General features: G+C 41.7%; 3 protein-coding genes across 4 annotated transcripts in view; 2 read left to right on the top strand and 1 right to left on the bottom strand.

Annotated features, from left to right (window-relative positions):
• ap1g2 (adaptor related protein complex 1 subunit gamma 2) overlaps positions 1-6859 on the top strand; it is a 30187-nt gene extending 23328 nt beyond the window's left edge. For both annotated transcript variants that reach the window (XM_080777190.1, XM_080777191.1), the window contains exons 17-21: positions 463-613; positions 994-1171; positions 1710-1885; positions 3091-3189; positions 4352-6859. In XM_080777190.1, the coding sequence (XP_080633316.1) occupies positions 463-613; positions 994-1171; positions 1710-1885; positions 3091-3189; positions 4352-4462 (715 nt within the window). In that variant the 3' untranslated portion in view covers positions 4463-6859. The remainder of the gene's footprint in view (positions 1-462; positions 614-993; positions 1172-1709; positions 1886-3090; positions 3190-4351) is intronic.
• A 63-nt stretch (positions 6860-6922) lies between these two features.
• nedd8l (NEDD8 ubiquitin like modifier, like) lies at positions 6923-9644 on the bottom strand. The gene is made up of 4 exons (XM_080777243.1): positions 9496-9644; positions 8978-9025; positions 8033-8115; positions 6923-7296 (listed from the first exon to the last, which is right to left on the bottom strand). Exons 1-4 carry the CDS (start codon positions 9511-9513, stop codon positions 7164-7166), a joined length of 282 nt encoding a protein of 93 aa, XP_080633369.1. The 5' UTR covers positions 9514-9644; the 3' UTR covers positions 6923-7163.
• Positions 9645-10704: 1060 nt separating this feature from the next.
• LOC308326286 (zona pellucida sperm-binding protein 3-like) lies at positions 10705-18264 on the top strand (the record flags this gene model as incomplete). The annotated part of the gene is made up of 10 exons (XM_080779093.1): positions 10705-10720; positions 11126-11306; positions 11400-11511; positions 11833-11930; positions 12025-12116; positions 17002-17182; positions 17271-17376; positions 17501-17586; positions 17690-17787; positions 18200-18264. 10 exons carry the CDS (start codon positions 10705-10707, stop codon positions 18262-18264), a joined length of 1035 nt encoding a protein of 344 aa, XP_080635219.1.
• Between the last annotated feature and the right edge of the window lie 2149 nt (positions 18265-20413).

Raw genomic sequence — 20413 nt, 5'->3', positions numbered from 1 at the left:
TGTGCGTTGCACCAGACACTTCATTCAGGAGTGGTGGATTCTTGAGCCGCAATGGTTCTGCAGGCTCCACCTGGGCAACGGTGGTACTGCAGGCTCCACTTGCGGCTCGAATGGTCCCTCCTAAAGGCATCACAAAGGTTTTTTTGGGCTTCCTCCTCACGGAGGATGCAGGCTGGGGCGCTAACCCATACTGCTCCCGGGGTGCCGTCTACATTCCGGCTGTCATCCGTCTCTCCGGTGGTCACCAGACTATACCTGGTTGCCACATAGTCTATTCCTATGAGTCACTATAAATAGAAAACCTCAGAACAAAAATGCATCGCATGGATGAACCTGGGACGTATCCTCTGTGAATCTGACTGTCGTAATATAACTGACGTCTCCTGCCTGCTCCCATTCTGTTTCTGCTTACCTTCTGCTATGTTTACACTCGGGTAAAGACATCTCTGCATTTCCTCTCAGGGCAGCCGTGCTGGAGCGGATGCCGGTGATTGACAAGAACTCGCCGGGCCACACCAACGGAGAGTCCACGGAGCAGACCGCCGTTAAGGAGATTGAAACGGGCAAACTCACACAAGGAGTCCTAGCAATGACCCTAGAGCCTCCTAACCAGGTACCATTATTTAACCATTCATCGATTCAACAGATTATGGCACTTATTTAGCTATCACAACAAAAGACATTAAAGATGAATAATTCATTCAAAAATACATTATTACATTTTGCTCAACTACTGATTAGGCTGCTATTCAAATACATTAAAGTCACCTGCATAGATTTGATTAAAGAATAGCTACACATTTGTCAGTCTAAAAGGTAACAGACGGTATGACATGAATTGCCCAAAAAACTCCAGCGATTAGTTGCCGATTCGATTACGATTACTAAAATAATTGAATAATCGATTTGATTATGATTAATCGATTTAATAAATTCAGCCTTATAGTTTTAATGTGAAACTCAGACCGTTCCTGTTCTCTCTGCTGGTTGAAGGTGTGTGATTTGCTGGACCTGCTGGGTGGTTCTGACGGGGCCCTGCAGCCCAGCCCGGCCCAGATGGGAGGAACCACAGCCCCGGATCTGGTCGGCATCACATCAGGCACGGCCGGCGGAGAGCTTCTGGACCTGCTGGGGCTGGGAGGCCTGGAGCCCACCGCAGCGCCTGTACCCGGTGGGTGAGACACCCACATTATGATCTGGACAGGAGCCCACCTCAGCTCCTTCACCCACCGGTCAGACACCCACATTATGAAGGCACAGAGCACATGGAGGTCTGGAGCCCATCACCTCTCCTATACCGGGTCAGGCACATTGACATGGGCAGGGAACTAACAATGAATCACTAAATCACTGTTCTACCTACGTACATAGGTGGGTTTAGCCGAGTAGAAGAACTGCCTAGTGTAGTTACCTAGTACCTACTTGATTTCAAGCTGTGTGTCCCAAGTCCCGACAAATATCTCTACAACACTAAAATGTCCTGTTGTTTTTTTGTACAATTCATCACCAAATTGTCCCGGTTTTAGACACAATGAAAACAGTTCAGTTTGTAGTGTGTACTGTATGGAGCAGTGAGTGAGTCTGTAGTGAGTGTGTACTGTGAGTCTGTGTGACACCCATAATAATAATGGCACTACGGTTCATATGGTTATTGGAAATTTGCACGTTTTGATGATTTTGGTAATGATTTTATTTTGTATGTTTTCTAGCTCTGGCAGCAGATCCCGGGTCAGTCACTGCTGTGACGGTGTATGAGAAGGACGGTTTGACTCTGACGCTCCACTGCGACAAACAGACGGACACGGCCATGACCGTCACGCTCACAGCCTACAACGCCACGGACTTTGACATCAGCGCTTTCACACTCCAGGCAGCCGTCCCCAAGGTACATCTGTCTGTCTGTGCAACAACAACGCTGTCTAAATGATACATAATTCATGTCATTTCCTCACAGTTTAATGGAAGGTTAGCCAAATGTGTGACCAAAAATCTGCAAAATAAATGCTTACCAATAGCTTTCTCCACAAATGTGTCTACTATCATCACCTCTCAATTTGTTCCAACCATCACAACTCCCTTGGGAAACGTTGTGACAGCTCTTGAAAGTTGGGGTACCATTAACAATCTGGACGTAAAAAATAAATACATGCAGCCAAAATGTTACTCTGCCGCATATGACGGGTCAAACTAGAGGGTTTTCATGATTCTGAATCCATTGCAAGCAATTGTTTTGCACGAAAAAACACTCCTTGGGCTAAAAACAGCCATAAATCTTGATGACTCATCATATTTGTGATGAAAGCTATTGGTAACTCACTTCCAGGGAACGGCTGGCTCAGCTCAAGTTGACAGTCTGTGAGGGTTCAGGCGTACGCTGGGTGCACATTCAGGGAATACGTGTAGGAGGAGAATAGAATCTGCACTCTCAGTAAAATAGCAGGAGTCTTGTTTAATAATGTTGTAGCAGCAGTCGAACCAGACAGACGCATTTGGGCGTCTGTCTGGTTTAACTGCTGCTGTGGATCCTACAACGTTATTAAACACTACTTTCACTGAGAGTGCGAAAGCCCCTTGGTAAGCATTGGTTTTGCATATTGGTCACAAATTTGGCTAACTTTCCCTAACTGTAAGGAGGTTTCTGCCGCTGGTGGTCTGCTTGCTTATTCTTACATTTTACGGCAGTATAATGGAGCAAAACATTCGTAATGTTTCTTTCTAATTATTTTGTTTGCAAAGACTGGCAAGGAAGTAAAGGTCAGATTAGATTAGCATGCATAGTCTTGTCTGTTACTGTGTAGTAGTTTACTAGTTACAGTAGTACATTATAGTTTGGATTATATATATTGCCAATGGATTTCACAATATATAACATAATATACACTATAACGTTGTATTTAAAACATCAGAGAAAATGATCTGGCCAGAAAATAAACAGAAATGACTGGCCTATGGCGAACAACAGTTGCTGGTCCGATTGATTGAAATATCAACACTAATCCAGTTGAGCGACAGGAACGTCCTGAGCTTGAGTATTTCTGCGTGTGCTTTGGTGGTCTTGTCCTCATTTGACCTCCGACCTTCCCCTCCCAGAGTGTCCAGTTACAGATGAAGGCCCCCAGTGGGGACGTTCTCCCTGCACGAGGCGCGGCTAACGTCACCCAGACCGTTCTGCTCACCAACCCCAACAAGGTTGGTGTCCGCCCCCAAACACTTTCAATGGGGGAGATTCACGATAGGGCCGTGCAATGTGCACATTTTAACGTGTTTTTGTTGTGAAACCCAATAGAATACGCACATCCAATCGACTATGCAATATGCATGCACCTCATGGTACCACAGCACCTCAAAGGCCCTTAAAACAAGGCTCCAGACTTCCCAAAAACAACAAACCGGTCAGGCTACTATACTTGGCCTTACTCCCAGAACCCACCTCACCCCTGCTCATTTTGATAGGCTGCAATGGCGAGTACGAGTATACCAACTTGCAGTGGGCCTAAGGGCCGATTCATACCCCTATTTTACCGCTGTTTCGGCGCTGTAGTGCAGAAACGAATTCGGCTCATCAGACATTTTCAGTAGCACCGAAGAGCCGACCTTAGGACGGTACCCACCCCCCCCCCCCCCCCCGAACCTCAAATGACGTCACATTGTAGGCTCTACAGAGCCCCACCGACTTTTATTCGGCTCTAAAATAGGAGCATGAATCGGCCCTAAGTCTACAAGATTCGCTACACCACTAAGACACCACCAGATGCTGCTCAAACAAGGGGTTAAATTAATTGCGCTCCTATGCCACTAAAAAGTGGAACAGCCATTAAGAAATGTGAATCCCTAGCCTCCTTCAAAACCGCTCTCAAAGAGCACTTACGGGCGGCTGCGATTCGAAACTGGCCCCTGTAAAGTCCCCCCCCTCTCTATTTTTCACGTGTTCCATTGGTGATTTCTATTTTGCATAGACGTGTACATCTGTATGTCTTTAAATGTCTTGATGAATTGAAAATGGAGGACCCTGATGTAAATAAGTCTTAGTGCTTTCTGGTTTTATGATCCTCGTAGCAGTTTTTGTATTGACCCGTACATTCTTTGACATTCTACAAATTGTTAATACAATTTTCAATCAGTCAATCACTTTAGTTGAGGTGCTGGCCTGGAGAAAAAGAAGAATAAACCCTTGTACTTCTTGTACATCTGCTATTTTTGAACAGCCAAATAAACATCTAAATTGACAGATTGCTTTCAAAGAATACATCCCAGTGTGTCAAATCACAAAGCATTGTGAGCTCGTAGCTCAAACCTGTTCATAGACTCTTTCACTAGGGGGCCTAAAAACGCTTCTTTCTCCCCCTTCCAGGTGAACCTGAAGATGAGGGTGCGCGTGTCCTACAGCAGCCAGGGATCTGCCTTTCAGGACACGGTACAGATCGACGCCTTCCCCAGCTTCGCTGTTCCGGCTTGGCATTGAATCAGGCCATGACTAACTATGGCCAGAGTCTTTGGATGAATGGGCAGGCATTTAGCTCTCATTGAGCTGCTCTGCAACACCACAACAATCAGCTCAGTCTGATATAACTCTAATTTTATTGGTGTTATAGCATGGCCCGACCGACCATGTTGAACTGTAGTACTACTGTTCTGACACCGGACGACAAAAAAGCCTCATGTATAAACTTAAGACTTGATACCAACATAATAATTGAATCTAAGCCATTTCTAAACCCTTTTTTTTCTGATCTGATGAACAACAGGCAATACTCCCCCGGGCCGCCCTCCTCCTACACCCCAAACGTCAATAGGATTGTTGGCCTCACAGGCATTCTCCCACAGTTCAGGTGGTCATCAAGTTCAACGGTCAATCATCCTCAGATATATATTGAATCACTCCCATAATTGTTTTTTGTGTGAATGGTGCGATCATTCAAAACAAGCAAAGGACCTCCTCTCTGATGCATCAACTAGCTTTTACTAACTCACCAGCTGTTATCGCTGGTCGTACTTAATTGAAACTCCAGGAATGTATATTATGTTTTATGTCCCCATTGATGTTATTCTAGAGAGCCACTTGATGAGCACCTGTCAGTCACACTCAGCCTACATTCATATTCCTGCTTTCCTCACACAAGATGCCTTTTCTTTCCTTCCCATAGCCCGTAGGGTCAGGTGAACACGAGGGAAGCCGTTAAAACCACCTGTAACTTCCCTTGTCCTTGTGCCACGCTTTTGACTTCACCACAAACATGTCATTTGAGACCGAAGAAGAAGGGTGGGAATGTTTAACCACTTAAGCCCTAGTAATTATACTATCGCCATAAGGCTGGAAAAAGCACATCTACAAGATCACGTCACAATGCGGTGTGTGAGTTAGTAGATCTGATTGTTCTGCTGTGCAACCACACAAATTAAACAATCTATTCTATTGTTGAAAAGTAAATTCCCAGCGTAGGGATGGCAGGGTTGACGTGGTTAAAGTATGTCCCTAATATAATATATGCATTCCTTTTACTCATGTTCCAGTTCCTCCTACCTCCTCCTCTTCTCATCTCCTTCTCAGCTGCTTCTCTTTACCTGTGCCTTTTGTCCTCTTCAACACAGAGGCCTGATTTATGTCATCCTAACGACGGTGTGGGCTGCTGACGCTTGCAAATCGGTTCTTTCCTGCAAGCGACAGTCGTACAAGTATAAATTTGGCTTTTAGGTATTGTCATGTACAAAAGAAAAAGTATTGTTTTTATTTGAGGTGAATTAATGTTTTTACCTGTGAATGATGTGTAGCCATATCAATATTTCAATTAAGACTTGCTTGCCCATACCAGTATAAATTATGTTTACAGCGGGGGGTTTATCAAACTGAAACTATGTACTGTACTCGTCTAAGCCTAATGTAAATGATAAAGGAAATGATGGGTGCGATTGCTGTACTGACAAAACCCTATATATTAGATATTACGTTTATAAGCACAATGTGAACACTACAGAGACAGTCCAAGCCGCGTCCCCGTTTTTACTACCCAGTTTCGCACCAGTGAGGGGAGGGAGGGGCTAGCCCACACCGCGTCCGCCACACAGAGGTCAGAGGTCAAGGCAGACGGCCGTGGGGCGTGACCTCGTGAAGCACAACGTGTTTGAAAGAAACGACACAAATAAAAACTTCGGGGAAAACAGAAGCCCCAACACGAGGATAAAGGAAACATTCAGTCCAAATGTCCAGTTTGCTAATTCACAACAACTACTACTCTGGTGTTGAAACTTCGAATTTCTCCCAACTGTTAAATAATATAGCCTTTCCATGAGTATCTTTTTATATTTGTCCCAAGAAGAATACAGGCAGTATTATAGCATATTAAGTTATGTAATAACTAAAACATAATGGTCTAATGAACAAATGCAGGAGTTTTGACGATTCAACTGTAACTTAACCCCTCCCTCCCCTTACGGGTACGAAACGGGGGTAGTAAAAACGGAGACACGTCCAAGCCTGAAGTCACTTATGCAACCTTTTTGTTACATTGTCACATGTACAGTACGACGTCATGTGGTTTTGGAGGATACATAACGAGTGTGCTAAGAATTTACACCTAAAAAGGAAAAAAAAGTGTATTACCGTATCAGTAAAACCGACTACAAACCATATCACATTTCTCTCTTCAAAAACCTTCATTGATACTGGATGTTAGTAGTAGTACTAGTAAACGGATGTCGATGCAATCGCAGCGTAAAAACCTTTTCTCAGAACGCTATCCTCATCGGAAAGGAAACGAGAATTGAATTTGTTGTGTGTGTGTGATGCGTTTGAATCCTCTGTCTTGTCATTTTTTTTTAAATAAATTTTAAAAGGAAAAAAAAAACACATTTTCCCAAAATCCCCCAGTGGTGATTTGGCCCAAGTCTGTGTGCACAAAGTGTATAATTATATTCCAGAACAACATGAATTTCACTGTTTTATTCACAAGCAAGAAAAAAACAAAACTGGTGGGACCTCAAAAGCCTTTGAGGGTTACAAAAACATTTACACGGATTAGCACAAAGTCATTTTTTTACGTTGGTTTGTTTTTGTAGGCCTCGGACTGAGCGTAAGGATTTGAGATCTCTCTGTGCCGTAACATAGTGTGACAGTGGACAAACTCTTAGGTTGGCTTGCACCCTTTAATGCCAGTTGTTGGTGGTGACTAGGAGGACATCATGGGGTCGTGTACGCTGCTGGAGGGACTGTGGAAGACCAGCCCGCCTCGTAGCGCCAGCACCAGGTGAAGAACCGAGCCGCCCTGGATCTTATAGTCTGCCGCTGTCTTCTCATCATTCCTGAGTGTCACCATAACAACAAAGAGACAGGGAGAAACAACAGCTTAGAGCACTGGTTTTTCAACCATTTTTATATCAAGGACCCATTATTTATTGAGCCACAAACCACCATTTGATGTTATTTAGCCTCTCAAAAACCCCAAACTAAAGAATATCTTGTCCACTATCCATGCTGTATTGATGTTGGTGCCATTAGGAGAGATAACAGGCAAGCTATCAAAATAACTATTCTTCTACATTCTGTAAATTAAGTCATTCAGATGCTTAACAATAATGTAACTCTTGCGTGTAAAATTCAGACAGAATTTTTTCATTTTACACTCAAGAGTTAAAGATCTAATGAGGGTCCATTTGGTTACCAAATCTCCATTTAGCTGGGGACCACCTGACACCCCCCCCCTCAGACCATTGGTTGAAAACCACCGGCTTAAGAGAAAACCTTAAACCCATTTTTGGTGGGAACCCCTTTTGGTGTTATAGCATTATGTTATGCTTTAGCTATTGAAAAATATCAGATCTACAAGCTCATAGCGTGCCACCAAGTGGCTTGTAGGTCTGCTATTATTATTTTTTTAATCGAAGAACGACTGACATAGAAACATAGCTTTTTCAGAAAACTGTCAGGATATAGAAGACATTTTTTTAAATCTGATCTCAGGTCAAATTGGGTTAAGAGAGATGTGATATTGTGTGTGTGTGTGTGTGTGTGTGTGTGTGTGTGGGGGGTAGGAATTACATCTGTTTTCCACTGTAGATGAGTCTCTGCTGTTGAGGAGGGATGCCTTCCTTCTCCTCCACCCTCTCCTTGATTCGCTCCACCTTTAGTTTTTGTATAGATAAAGAGAAGGGTTAAAGGGATAGTAAAGATTATTTTTTTACTTAAGCTGAATTAAATACTTGCCATTAATATAGTGGTTGCAACTGTTATTAATTGATTGCCCGTGGTGGGAGTTCTACTCTGGTTTTGGTCAATATCAAGTAGTTCCGGTCATTTTGTGGGGGGGCACTGGGGCCACGCAGTAAAAGTTAATTAATCCACAAAACTAACGTCATTTGTATTGTTGACCATTTTTTGGCCGTAGTGATTTTGGGACACAAAAAACATAGTTCTGTGTGATAGAGGGGTAAGAAATGAATGAAAGTTGCACTAATATTTTAGAAATAGGTCAACAATACAAATTACGTTAGTTTTGTCGATTAATTTACTGTTAATGTGTGGCCCCCTGTGCCCCCCACAAAATGACCGGAACGACTTAATATTTCACCAAAACCAGAGCAGAACTCCCACCACATACAGTTGCAACCTCTATATTAAAGTATTTCATACAGCTTAAGTTAAAAAAAAAAAATCTGAACTATCCCTTTAAGTCAGTGGGTCTGCGAGGACAAGAAACGACAGAGCTGTGACTGACAGACCATCAATCATGAAGATATTTGAGCTAATTGATTCATTAACGGTTTGCAGAATTACAGTACATTTCAAGTACAACTCAATACAAAAAATGTTAACCGAGTGGACGACACCATAAAGCATTACACTTGTTTACAATAGGGCCCACCATTTTCAATTAATCAAAACATTTACGAATATACCACAACTATATATAGTCAAAAACAGGACATCATCATAGGAGGTAAAAAGGGAAAAGAAACATACAGTGAGGGGGAACAGGGGCGTTACCTTGTCAGTGGGCTCAATATCAATCTCGATTTCTTTTCCAGTTAGAGTCTGAAACAAAATGTGACCATAATGAATTGATTGAATGTCTACAATACATCTTCGACAGTGTGGTGGTCATTCACTGCAATAGCAATAATACACCCCAAGTCTCTAGCCTAATATTTAGACTCTCGTAGATGTATTTACTATTTATCGATTCTGACATTTTCAGATCTACGACAGTCGTCTAAATCTTAGGCTACCATGAAGTCCCCAGCATTTTAAATTAGAACAAATATGGTCTTCTCCAACCACAAAATACAAACAATTATAATACACGGCACTATTACTCCAATGTAAAATGGAAGCATGTTATTAATGACATTAGGTATATTATAAGGTCTATTATACAATACAGGCAGAAATGTGCTGTGGTCCAACATTTTGGTCGAACTGACTGACTATAGTTCACTGCTTCACAATGAAGTGGCTAGCAGTAGTTAGCATGTGTCTCAGTCAAAAACGATGACTAGTCTTACCTTTACTTTAATCAGCATTTTGAATTCTGTATAAAACGTATATCAATACAATCGGAAATAATTACTATATCTATACTTGATGTGTAAAGTATAGCGAATACACAACAACAACCACTCGTTAAAATGTCTATTTTACTTCCTGTGTAACACACTAATCCTTCCGTCTGTGGCGTATAGTGCATTTGATCCGTTCCGGTTGAATGAATACCCCCAACAAAACATTTCAATACCCAGCTATCACATGGTTATGAATATCAATTGTATTATTAGATATTTTAAGGGCACATGCAATGACTTGCTTGTGATTGTTGTCCAAATGGTTTGTCACCCTTAATCTCTCAGATGTTCATAATTGAGCTAATTAGCTGCAGACTATAAAACGTGTCACTTGTCAGCTGTGAAGGGTTTGGTCCACAGAGTCATGGTGGTTTGGTCTAGTCATGCATCATCATTGTCTATGTGTCCTCATTTTGTCAGCTGCTGCAGCAATTTATCATGCTAATCATGTCCCACTTGTTGAGGATGATGATGATACAGGTATATATGGCACAGACATTTAAAACTATGTAGGCTAGTTGTAATATTAACTATCAACTTGTCAGACTATAACTTGCAAAGACTACAAGTAATGATATTCCTTTTGCAGCTCCTATGTATGTATGCCACAAGGACTCCGTCAATGTCACGTGGTATATTTCACAGGAGGCATTCCCACACGCAGCTCGTTTTTTCCTTGGAAACTGCATTGCAAACAGTTTTTCAGAGATTTCTACTCCAACGGGTCATGTCGTCGGCCAACTGCAGTTTGACAGTAAACTCACTGGGTGCAAGTTCAAAAGATTGGTAATGCTATATATGCTACATTTGAACAAAACTGGTTGCCAGCAGACACTCCGATTGGTCTTCTAAGAGACTAACCAATTTAATTTCCATTTTCCACAGATCAGAGGCAAACATGTGGTCTATCGAAATACCTTGACGTTTAGGCCACATGGAAGAAAACCGTCAGATTACAACAAAACCATTGAGTGTGTCTACAATAGGTAAACGGTTGCATTGGGCCGAATGGCTATGGAGCTGGTGGTTATGGAGCTATACATCTTAAATCATATCCCACTTTTTATTTATTTTAGAACTGATGACTGGATACCTCCTTTCCTGACCCGTGGATCAGGTAATGCAGTAGGCCATGGACAACTAGTCTTCCACATGGCGCTCCTAAATGGTGAGTTCTCGCTCAGTGGCCCTGCAGTCCTAAACAAAACTGAAATGGTAAATGGTGCATTTATATAGCGCCTTTATCCAAGGCGCTTTACATAGATTGTGCATTACGTGCATTACATTCACCCAGGCATTCACACACATTCATACACCGATTGCGGCGGAAGCCATGCAAGGTACCAACCAGCACATCGGGAGAAATTTGGGGTTCAGTGTCTTGCACCAAGGAGTCAGGACACTTTAACATGTAGACGGGAGGAGCCGGGATTCGAACCACCGACCCATGGATCATTGGACGACCTGCTCTACCTCTTAGCCACAGTCGCTATATAAAACTAAGCAGCACAGTAGCTATACTTTAACTTTGTAGCCTAATATGAAAACGTTTTTTTTCCCACCCACTCTGTAGAAGAGCTCACTGATTTTGCTCAGACAAATGTTATCCCGTTGGGTTCCTTCATCCCAATATGGGCAGCGGTGCAACAGACCTACCATCAACCCTTGTTGCTGCTCATGGAGGAGTGTGTTGCTGCCACCACCTCTGAACTCTATCCTGACAGCCAGGTCTACCCTATCATCACCAATAAGGGGCAAGTTGGCTCATATGGCATGAATTTCACTCCCACAACAATGGGAACACAGAACTTTCACTGACTTGTGTTAAGTTTAGAATGTCTTTTCAGGTGTCTTGTAGATGGTACGATGTCCAAGTCCAACTCCATGTTCCTAGATCGGTACGAGACTTCTTCAATTATCCTGAGCCTGCAGTCCTTCAGGTTTGCTCTCGGACAAGAGGTGAGTCATGGAGAATCGTTTTGGTTTTTATATCAAAATGTGTGTTATCTAGGCCTAGATAAGCAACTAGTCGACTATTGACCTTGTTGGTACTAGTTGACTAGTTGATAAGTAGTTGACATAGTTTCCCCCCCCCCCCTGTTTTTGTAGGCCTCAAGATCGGCTAGATTATAGTTAGTCACCAATGTACACAGTTTTTAAATGTAAAACTATTATTTATTTTACATAATAGGTAGGCCTAGTTAAACAACTAGTCGACTAGTAAACTAGGCAACTAGTAAAAAGTGTTATCTGGTTTTGACGTGACCTTGTTACCTACAGGTCTATATCCACTGCAAACTAGTTGCCTGGGATCCTGCGATTCTTAACGAAAACAAGAAAGCCTGTCATTATGTCAAAGATGGCATGGACGTGGGCATGTAAGCATGGGCGTAACTTATCTATTGTTGTCCTATCCGTGCTGGTCCAGGTATTGATGGCAGTGTCTGCCACCCATGTTTTTCTTTTTACCAGATGGGAGCTACTAGATGATCCATCACGGAGCGAACTCTGTCGCTGCTGTGACTCGACTTGCAAAACCCGGCCCAAGAGAGATGCGGAATCAGGTTGGTATCATTTGCATCCAGATCCCGCAATACTCAAATTGCTGCCTCCTTTGTCCTCCAGCATGGTGGTGTTACAGTGAAATTGGTGACCTGCTCAAATTAGTCAAATAATGAAATGGCAGAGGTTGGACAAAATTGGATTACCGTATTTTGATTCTCACCTGATTCTGACAGGACATTATGGGTCTACTAGCCAGGACGTGTGACGTGTTCTGAATCCATTCCAAGCATTAGTTTTGCACAAAAAACACTCCTTGGGCTAAAAACGACCATAGCCGTCATCACAAATGTGATGAGGTCAGCACATTTTGGGGACATTTCGGTAAGTGGCTATGGCCAAATGTAGTCCAAGGAATGTTTTTCATGCCAAACTGATGCTTGGAATGGATTCAGAGCAGACGTTGAATACGCACATCGACAGGCTGGGTGCTGGACTAAATAAACTTCAGTAGGTATTGGATGGAGCCCTGTTGCACACCACAGGTATAAGAAAGACGTTCTTTATTGAAATACTGACAAAGTTTCGATCTATTTGATCATCAGGATTCAGAATCATGAAAACCCCCTAGTTTGACATGTCACATGCTACTTAAAGCATAATGAAATTTAGAAAATATTGCCTTTTATAATAGGTTATCAATGGGGCCATCTTGGATTAAGGCAAATTTAGGGTATTAGCAGTGTGCAGATTAGGGTAGATTTTAATAATGTCCTGTCAGAATCAGGTGAGAAACAAAATAATCAAATTTTGTCCAATTTGAGAGGATTTTTTTACTTTATTTACTAAATATACAGTATGATCATATTGTGGTCTTCACGCACTTTGAATACTGTTTAATTGTATTGGGATCTGGCTAGTTACATGTTCAAATGCATATGTGTATTTTCCTTCTAGACTGTACATCCGTTCCTTAACATTGTTTTTGTGTTTATAGAACCTCAGGCTCAGGGCCTTGTACAGCTATCTGTCTTTGGACCGCTGATCATTGTTGATCAAGATCCTGACGCACCGAGGAGCCAATCAACAAACTCTTCCACTGCAGGTTTTGTATAATTTGTTGGATATGTGTGGAAATTGTGATTTTTTTATTCTAAAGCTCTAATGGACATTATTCTCCCTTACAGGAAAACGCCAATCTAAAGCTGCTGTGAAATTCCAGAGGAAGTGGCAAATTGGCAATAGTGGATGACCCAAAAGAGTTGGTCCTTGTGTTGTCTGTAGATATGTGGTCTGACTCTGTAATAAAGATTGTTTTTTAACAAGAGTTGAGCAGATTTACATGAAGTGTCCCTTCTAACATAACCAGTGTTAATAACTGCAATTCTATGGTTTAAAAATTATGCTTTGACTAAAGTTGATGTCTGCCTATATTCTGTATCTTTTGTCCGTGTGGCAATAGAGCGTCGCAGTCCCCTTTCATTACGACACCAGGCCCAGGAAATAATTCCCAATGAATTTTTTTTGTGACAAATCATGACAACAAACAACATTTTGGACCGAACAAAGAAGAAAAACAAAGTGTTTTCTTCTTCTTTCTAATTATTTGTTTGTGTAAAAATTGGTTTTGTTGTCATGATTTGTCACAACACGAGTTTCTTAATTGTACGAGGCTTAAAAGGTCTTTAAATAAATACTTGAGGAAAATGAACGGGGAAATAACTTCCTGGGCCCGGGTAGGGGGCAGGACTGTGACGCAGCGCTCTATATAGACCCACTTGATGGGCTAACACAGGGAGGCTGTCAGAACCTTCACTAAAACATCCGGGACAACACTACACACGTCCCAGACTATTCCCTTCTGGCTCCCAAACTATGGAATGAACTCACCATTGCAATTAGAACTGCAAACTCGCGCCGAATCTTCTGCCATAATATAGTCTGAAAACTCACCTCTTCAGACTCCACCTTAGCCCGTAGCAGTGTAGCACTGACTGCCATAAGTACTTGCTCTAAGCCTGGATGAATTTGCAGGTGGATGCAAAAGTTTTTTTTTTTTTTATTGAAATATAAATATTTATGAACAGTTTGCAGAATTACAGTACATTTCAAGCACAAACTCAATACAAAGACTGTTAACGGAGTGGATGACCTAATTAAGCATTACACTTGTTTACAAACGGGTCCACCTTGTTCACTTCATCAAAACATTTAGAGACGTACAAATAGACACTTATAGCCAAAGAACAGAGCAGGAATTCATCATAAAGGAGGTGAAAAGGGAAAAGAAACATAATTATACAGTGAGGGGGAAAGGGGGGGCGCTGGGGGGGGATTCAGATTTTATGGGGGCCTTCATTAACATTGGGGAAGTATCTAGACAGGTATCTAGACAGGCTGTACTCTGTCGTCGACCCTAAGCCATTCCAGCCTGTCAAAGTGGGCAGGGAGCCTGACCAGTTTGTTTTGGGAAGTCTGGAGCCTTGTTTTAACGGCCTTTGAGGTGCTGTGGTACCAGGATGTGCATGCATTGTCAAAGAAACCTTGTATGATGAATTCCTGTTTTGTTCTTTGGCTATATAGAAGTGTCTATTTGTACGTCTCTAAATGTTTTGATGAATTGAACAAGGTGGACCCTCTTGTAAACAAGTGTAATGCTTTATTGGGTTGTCCACTCACAGTTAACAGTATTTTGTATTGAGTTGAGCTTGAAATGTACTGTAATTCTGCAAACTGTTCATAAATATTTCAATCAATCAATTTCAAAAGTTTTTCCCAGGTGTAAAGATAGTTTGTTATCAGCGAGCCAGGTGCAAATTCTACCGAGTTCAGAGCTGAGGGCCTTTTCAACCTGCAGTTTGTTCCTAGCAGTGCCGAGTCATCTGCGAACAGGAACAAGTTGCAGTCACAAGCTGATGTCATGTCGTTTACATATATTAGGAACAGTATGTATGCTTCCTTGTGGAACGCCACAGCTCACTGGGAGTGGGGGGGGGACAGTGTTCCATTCACCTCCACCATCTGTTCTCTTCCCTCCAGGTAGGATTGCATCCAGCTCACTGATGTGCTATCGAAACCAATTAAAATATGTAATTTAGATTATTATATTATTATTATCATACATGGCATTCTATAGTGTTTACTTATAGTTTCATAATGTATATTAATGGTGCGGTTTAGGACCAAGAGGAAAGTAGTTATATGGCATTAACAGAACACAACATTCTATCAATTCAGTATAGGCTAATTCGTTTATTTACCAGGACCAATCTTCCTTTTAACCTTCTCACTTAGAGTAATAGCCTACAGGGGGGTCCACCAAATCTTTGTGTGGTGAGGAACATTAACCGAAAAATAGATCTAAAAGCACCTCGCAGCAATGAGCTTGTAGATCGGCAAAAAGAGCAGAAGCTGATATGAGGCTGAGCCAACAGTCGAGTTGATAACATATAGAGGGTTTAAAAAGGTTACATTTCTGAAAATGCTGTACAGTGCGTACACATCAGGCCCCGATTGGACAGTCTGGCAATTCTGGCATATGCCATTGCCAGAAGGGGGCCGGGGCTGAGCCAAAACAATAAGAAAAAGTAATAAAACAAGAAATTATCACATAGTGATCATATTTGTCAGGTGAAAGAAGCGCTGTCTCCGTTGTGTTGGGTTGGGTCCCTAGGCTGCTTCATCTCTCTCAGCTACGGGGTCCTTAATTATTGACCTGAAAAACGTTGAAGACCCCTGCTTGACATTCAAATGTATGTGAAAAATATACAGGGACATTATTATCTAGAAGTTGGTATAGACTATATAGACTATTGCTGTCATTTCTTATTTCTGTCACCTTTTGTGAAGACCCCAAATTAAATACATCCTGGACTTTATAGTGTAGCTTTTGTGTATTATTTAAAATTCTAATCAACTAACCAAAAAAATGCCTGAAGTTGTTATCAGAGACCAGGTGAGAGACATTTGCTTGATTGCAAGCACACAGTCAGGTGGAATTCAAAAGACAGTTGCAGCTGAAGCCCTGCAGTGTTCTGTTCAGTCATGATGGCTTTCTTTTGGCATGGTGCACTGGTCTTGATTCTGGCAGCTGCCACTTCAGTGAATGCAGGTAATGCTATTACAATAAAATGACTGAAGATGAAGTGAGTTAAAGTAGGGATTTAGCAAAAATATAGTTTACATTGTCCGTTTCACTCTGTGAAGCTAAAGGTGGAAACTTTCAAGCGTTCATATGTCTGATCCTTCACAGATGTGACGGTGGACTGTGGCTCAGATTATTTCTCGGTGGTATGGAAAGACACACAGTCCAGGGCTGACCCTTCACTGCTGCGACTAGGCAACTGTCGTGCCAACCGCTTCACTGATCAGGAAGCCATTTTCTATGCTGGATTTAATGAGTGTGGTTCCAAGAGATTAGTAAGTATACCTACTAAAGTGTATTTTCTTTTTAAATGGCAAATTATGTTAAGCTTATTATTTATTTTTATAATCACCTGTAATACATTTGTCTTAAAAGGTAACTGGAGATCAGCTGGTGTACATGAATGACTTGATCTACACACCTCATAATGCCGAAATCCCGGCCTTCATTCATCCAGTTGTCTGTGCCTACGAGAGGTCGACATTTGCATTCGTTTATAAATGATTTTGGGTGACATTTATTTTTATTTGAATGCTGATCATGTGGCATGTTGATGGATTAAGCAGTATGTCATTACCACCCCTCCCTCCTCCCCCCTCCCATACAGGCCCCAGAACTGGTACCCTCCCATTTTAGAACATATTGTGTTTCACACGCATGGCGTAGGAAATCTACTATTCCACCTGGAACTCATGAATGGTAGAGGGATCTTAATTTGCTATACAGACACTTTGAAAATGGCAATAACCTCCTCAGTCAATCTCCAATTGAGGTAAAATAATTCCATGTCTATTTATTTTCAGAGGATTTCTCTGGTCCAGCAACATCCGTGGCCTTCCCTCTTGGGTCCTTCATCCGAATCTCTGCCCGCGTCGAACAGAAGTCCCATCAGCCCTTTTTGCTGTTCCTTGAGGAATGTGCGGCTGCTTTGACTCCACAACTGCAGCACGACAGCCATACATATCCAATAATCACCAACAAGGGGTATATATATGCTTGCAACTTATTTTGCATGGAAAACATTTATTTTATTGTGCAATTAAAAATTACGTACTTCATGTTTGTCATTCAGGTGCCTTGTGGACAGCAAGGTAACTCGAACAAAGTTTGAACCGAGACGAGAAGCATCCGTTATTAATTTGTCCCTTCAAGCCTTTAAATTTGCTGATGGAGAGGAGGTAGGCTAAGACTGTTGTTTTGTATAGTGTATATATCCTGATATCACTTCACATAATTGATTATTAAAAAAGGATGTATTGGACACTGACTGTTTTTTGGATGACTAATCTTGCACATCAACAGGTGTATGTTCATTGCAAGCTTGTGGCCTGGGATCCCAAGAGTCTTGACAGCAGCAAGAAGGCCTGTCACTATGTCAAAGGGCAAGGGTAAGGAATGGCTGGGTGCGCCACCTGATTTTAATGTTTTATTCTTTTATAAGAAAATATTTTAGCATGACCGTTTGCAACATTGAATAACTTCTATTTGCAGCTGGGAGCTTCTAGATGACCCTTCTTATAGCAGGCTGTGTAACTGCTGTGAATCTAGCTGTAGGCCTAGAAAGAAGAGGAGTACCGATACAACAGCAGGTAATTATGGGTGTTGGCTGTCGTTTTAACCCATTTTGGGTGGGAACCCCTTTTGGTGTTAGCCTTATGCTATGCTTTAGCTATTGAAAAATAGCAGATCTACAAGCTCATGGGCGCTACGAGCTCGTACAGTAGGTCTGCTATTTTTGAACGACTGACATAGAAACACAGCTTTTTCAGAAAACTCGCAGGATGTAGAAGACTTTTTTTAGAATCTGATCTCGGGTCAAAGCCCTGTATATACTTTGTTGTTTATCATAGCAAAAGTAACCCAACTACAAGCTTGTAGATCGGCTGTCTGTGTCAAATGTTTGCCTATTGGGCTATGGCTGGGTTAGCCTATATATATATATATGGTTAAATGGACCTGACATGTCTCTTAAAACTGTTCTAATGTGCTTATCTTTTTCAGGGATACATGGTTTTAGTACAAAGGCTGTTGTAGGCCCGTTTACCATCACTGGCAGGGGTGCCTGAATATTGTCAAGAGAACGTGCAGCAATTTTATCCCAAGAAACCAGTTCAAATATTAACTTATCAAATATCTTTTTTTCAAGAATGCCTTTGTCCTTAAGTTGGCAATGGTACCCAAATATGATGAACTTTATGTGAGTTTTGGTTTGATAATAAAAAATGAAAAACTTTAAAACGCTGGCTTTGTCTTTCCTCCTTGTGGAGTTTCTGCACTGGAACATCACATTTGATCCAAGGCTATATATCTCTGCTTCAATTTGTGTTTTTATACTTTATTGGAATACTAGCTCTGTTAAATGGAAAGCATGGCTATACCTGCATGCTGGTAGAATTTACAGAACCCCTATGGACAGACTTTTTTTATTTTATTTTTTTTTTTGCAGCCACTCCATTGCGTATAGAGCTTGTGTCCCCGTCCCTATGTATGCGTGTGTCTGTGCACGCACAGCTGAAACACCTCAGCAATAATAACACTGGATGGCACTATTGCGCAGAGTCACACATGCACACACAGAGGCCAGGGAGGAGGGCTTGTACACTACAGTACAGTACAGCACCTACATTTGTTTCATGGAGAACCTGGTGAAAAGTGGAAATGTTAAGTGGGCTATAGAAGTATAAAACACTGTTCTTTAAACCAGTAGCCGAGGAGCCACAGGCCCAAAAGCTTAACCTGTGATGTTATGACATACTTTTTATTTGTGTTTTTGAGGGGTCCTATATACAGGTTTAATGTTTGTTTTAAAAATGCCATTGACAAGGAAGAGAAATTAATGTTTATTTTGTCCCTAACACAAACATTAAATCCGTATTTTGTGCCAGCTGCCTGGGACCCCCATACAAGATCTGTTTTTAAAAATATTCCACATCATCATTCAAGATTTTTGGAAAATATATGCTCTACAAGCACACATGAGCTTGCAGATCGGATATCTTCAAATGGCTGATTTAAAATGATTAATTTTATATAAGTTCGCTGGGGACCTCTTGAAACATAATGACTGCTGGGGGGGGGTCCGCACCCCACTTTTAGAACTACTTTTGAAACTTTTTTCATGGTTGAACAATATATGGTTGAACTTTTCCATAGGACAATAGGCCTATACTACAATCAAATTCCAAATAGACACCGCACTGGTACTGGTAAACAAACGAGGACTACTTCCTAATGTGGAATGAATGATACACAAACTCAACACACAGTAGGCCTAGTGGACTCAGTCAACAGCCCAGTTTTAATGATAAAAAATCCTTTATTTTAGATCTGTTTCCTTTTAGTAAACGTAAACATTACACTTTAGTTGTCACTGCACAAATTGCACAATACTTTTGTCATGTACACATGGGCACAGTTTCTGCCCCCTCAATGTCGTAAGGCTCTGGGTCTGACCTGTCCTGAACCGGCGCGCGCACTTTTCATTTGTTCATTATTGTCCTGACCGACACCTGTCAAGACTGTGAAGCGTGAACTATTATACTACCCTTCAAATTCAGCGTCGTCAAGAGGTGGGTCTTTACTTGTCTTCCTAGATTTAGAGTAATAGTCACTCACATTGATATAATAGTGTAGGTAGCCATTCATATTTTATTATTTTTAGCAGCTAGCTGCCATGCAGAGTTTGCAGACCCCCAAGTCGGTCATGTTGCTTATTTAGCTAAATGCTAATAATGAAAACTCTGGGTGTGTGTGACGAGGCAACACTGAATCGAGGTTGGCATGCAAGTTTCTTTAGGAGATGCTACCTGCAGGCAGGCTAGCTACTAGTGGCCACATGGTCAAAGAAAAACCCAGAACAAATGCGGTTTTCAGGGCTATTTCAGAATGGAACACGTTACCAACTATAATCACGGAAGCACCCCGTAAGGCTAGTGTAAAAGACACCTGATCAATTACCCCAATTTTAATTAACTGACATCATGTCTTGTTTAGAGAATCGCAAAAAGCCCTCCCTAGAAGAGATATGCGCTTGGGAAGCCGTGGATATGTACAGGCTTGGAATATCCGTGGATATGCACGGCTTGTGATACACTGCCATAGTGTCTCTCTCTCTCTCTCTCTCTCTCTCTCTCTCTCTCTCTCTCTCTCTCTCACACACACACACACACACACAGGGAGGCAGTTACTTTAATTAAGGTTCCATTTCCATAATAT

Source organism: Protomyctophum bolini (assembly GCF_963924005.1).
Source record: "Protomyctophum bolini genome assembly, chromosome: 12".
Taxonomy (NCBI): Eukaryota; Metazoa; Chordata; class Actinopteri; order Myctophiformes; family Myctophidae; genus Protomyctophum; species Protomyctophum bolini.
The sequence above is the reverse complement of the archived record's forward strand: the minus strand, read 5'-3'. Positions and strand labels throughout refer to the sequence as shown.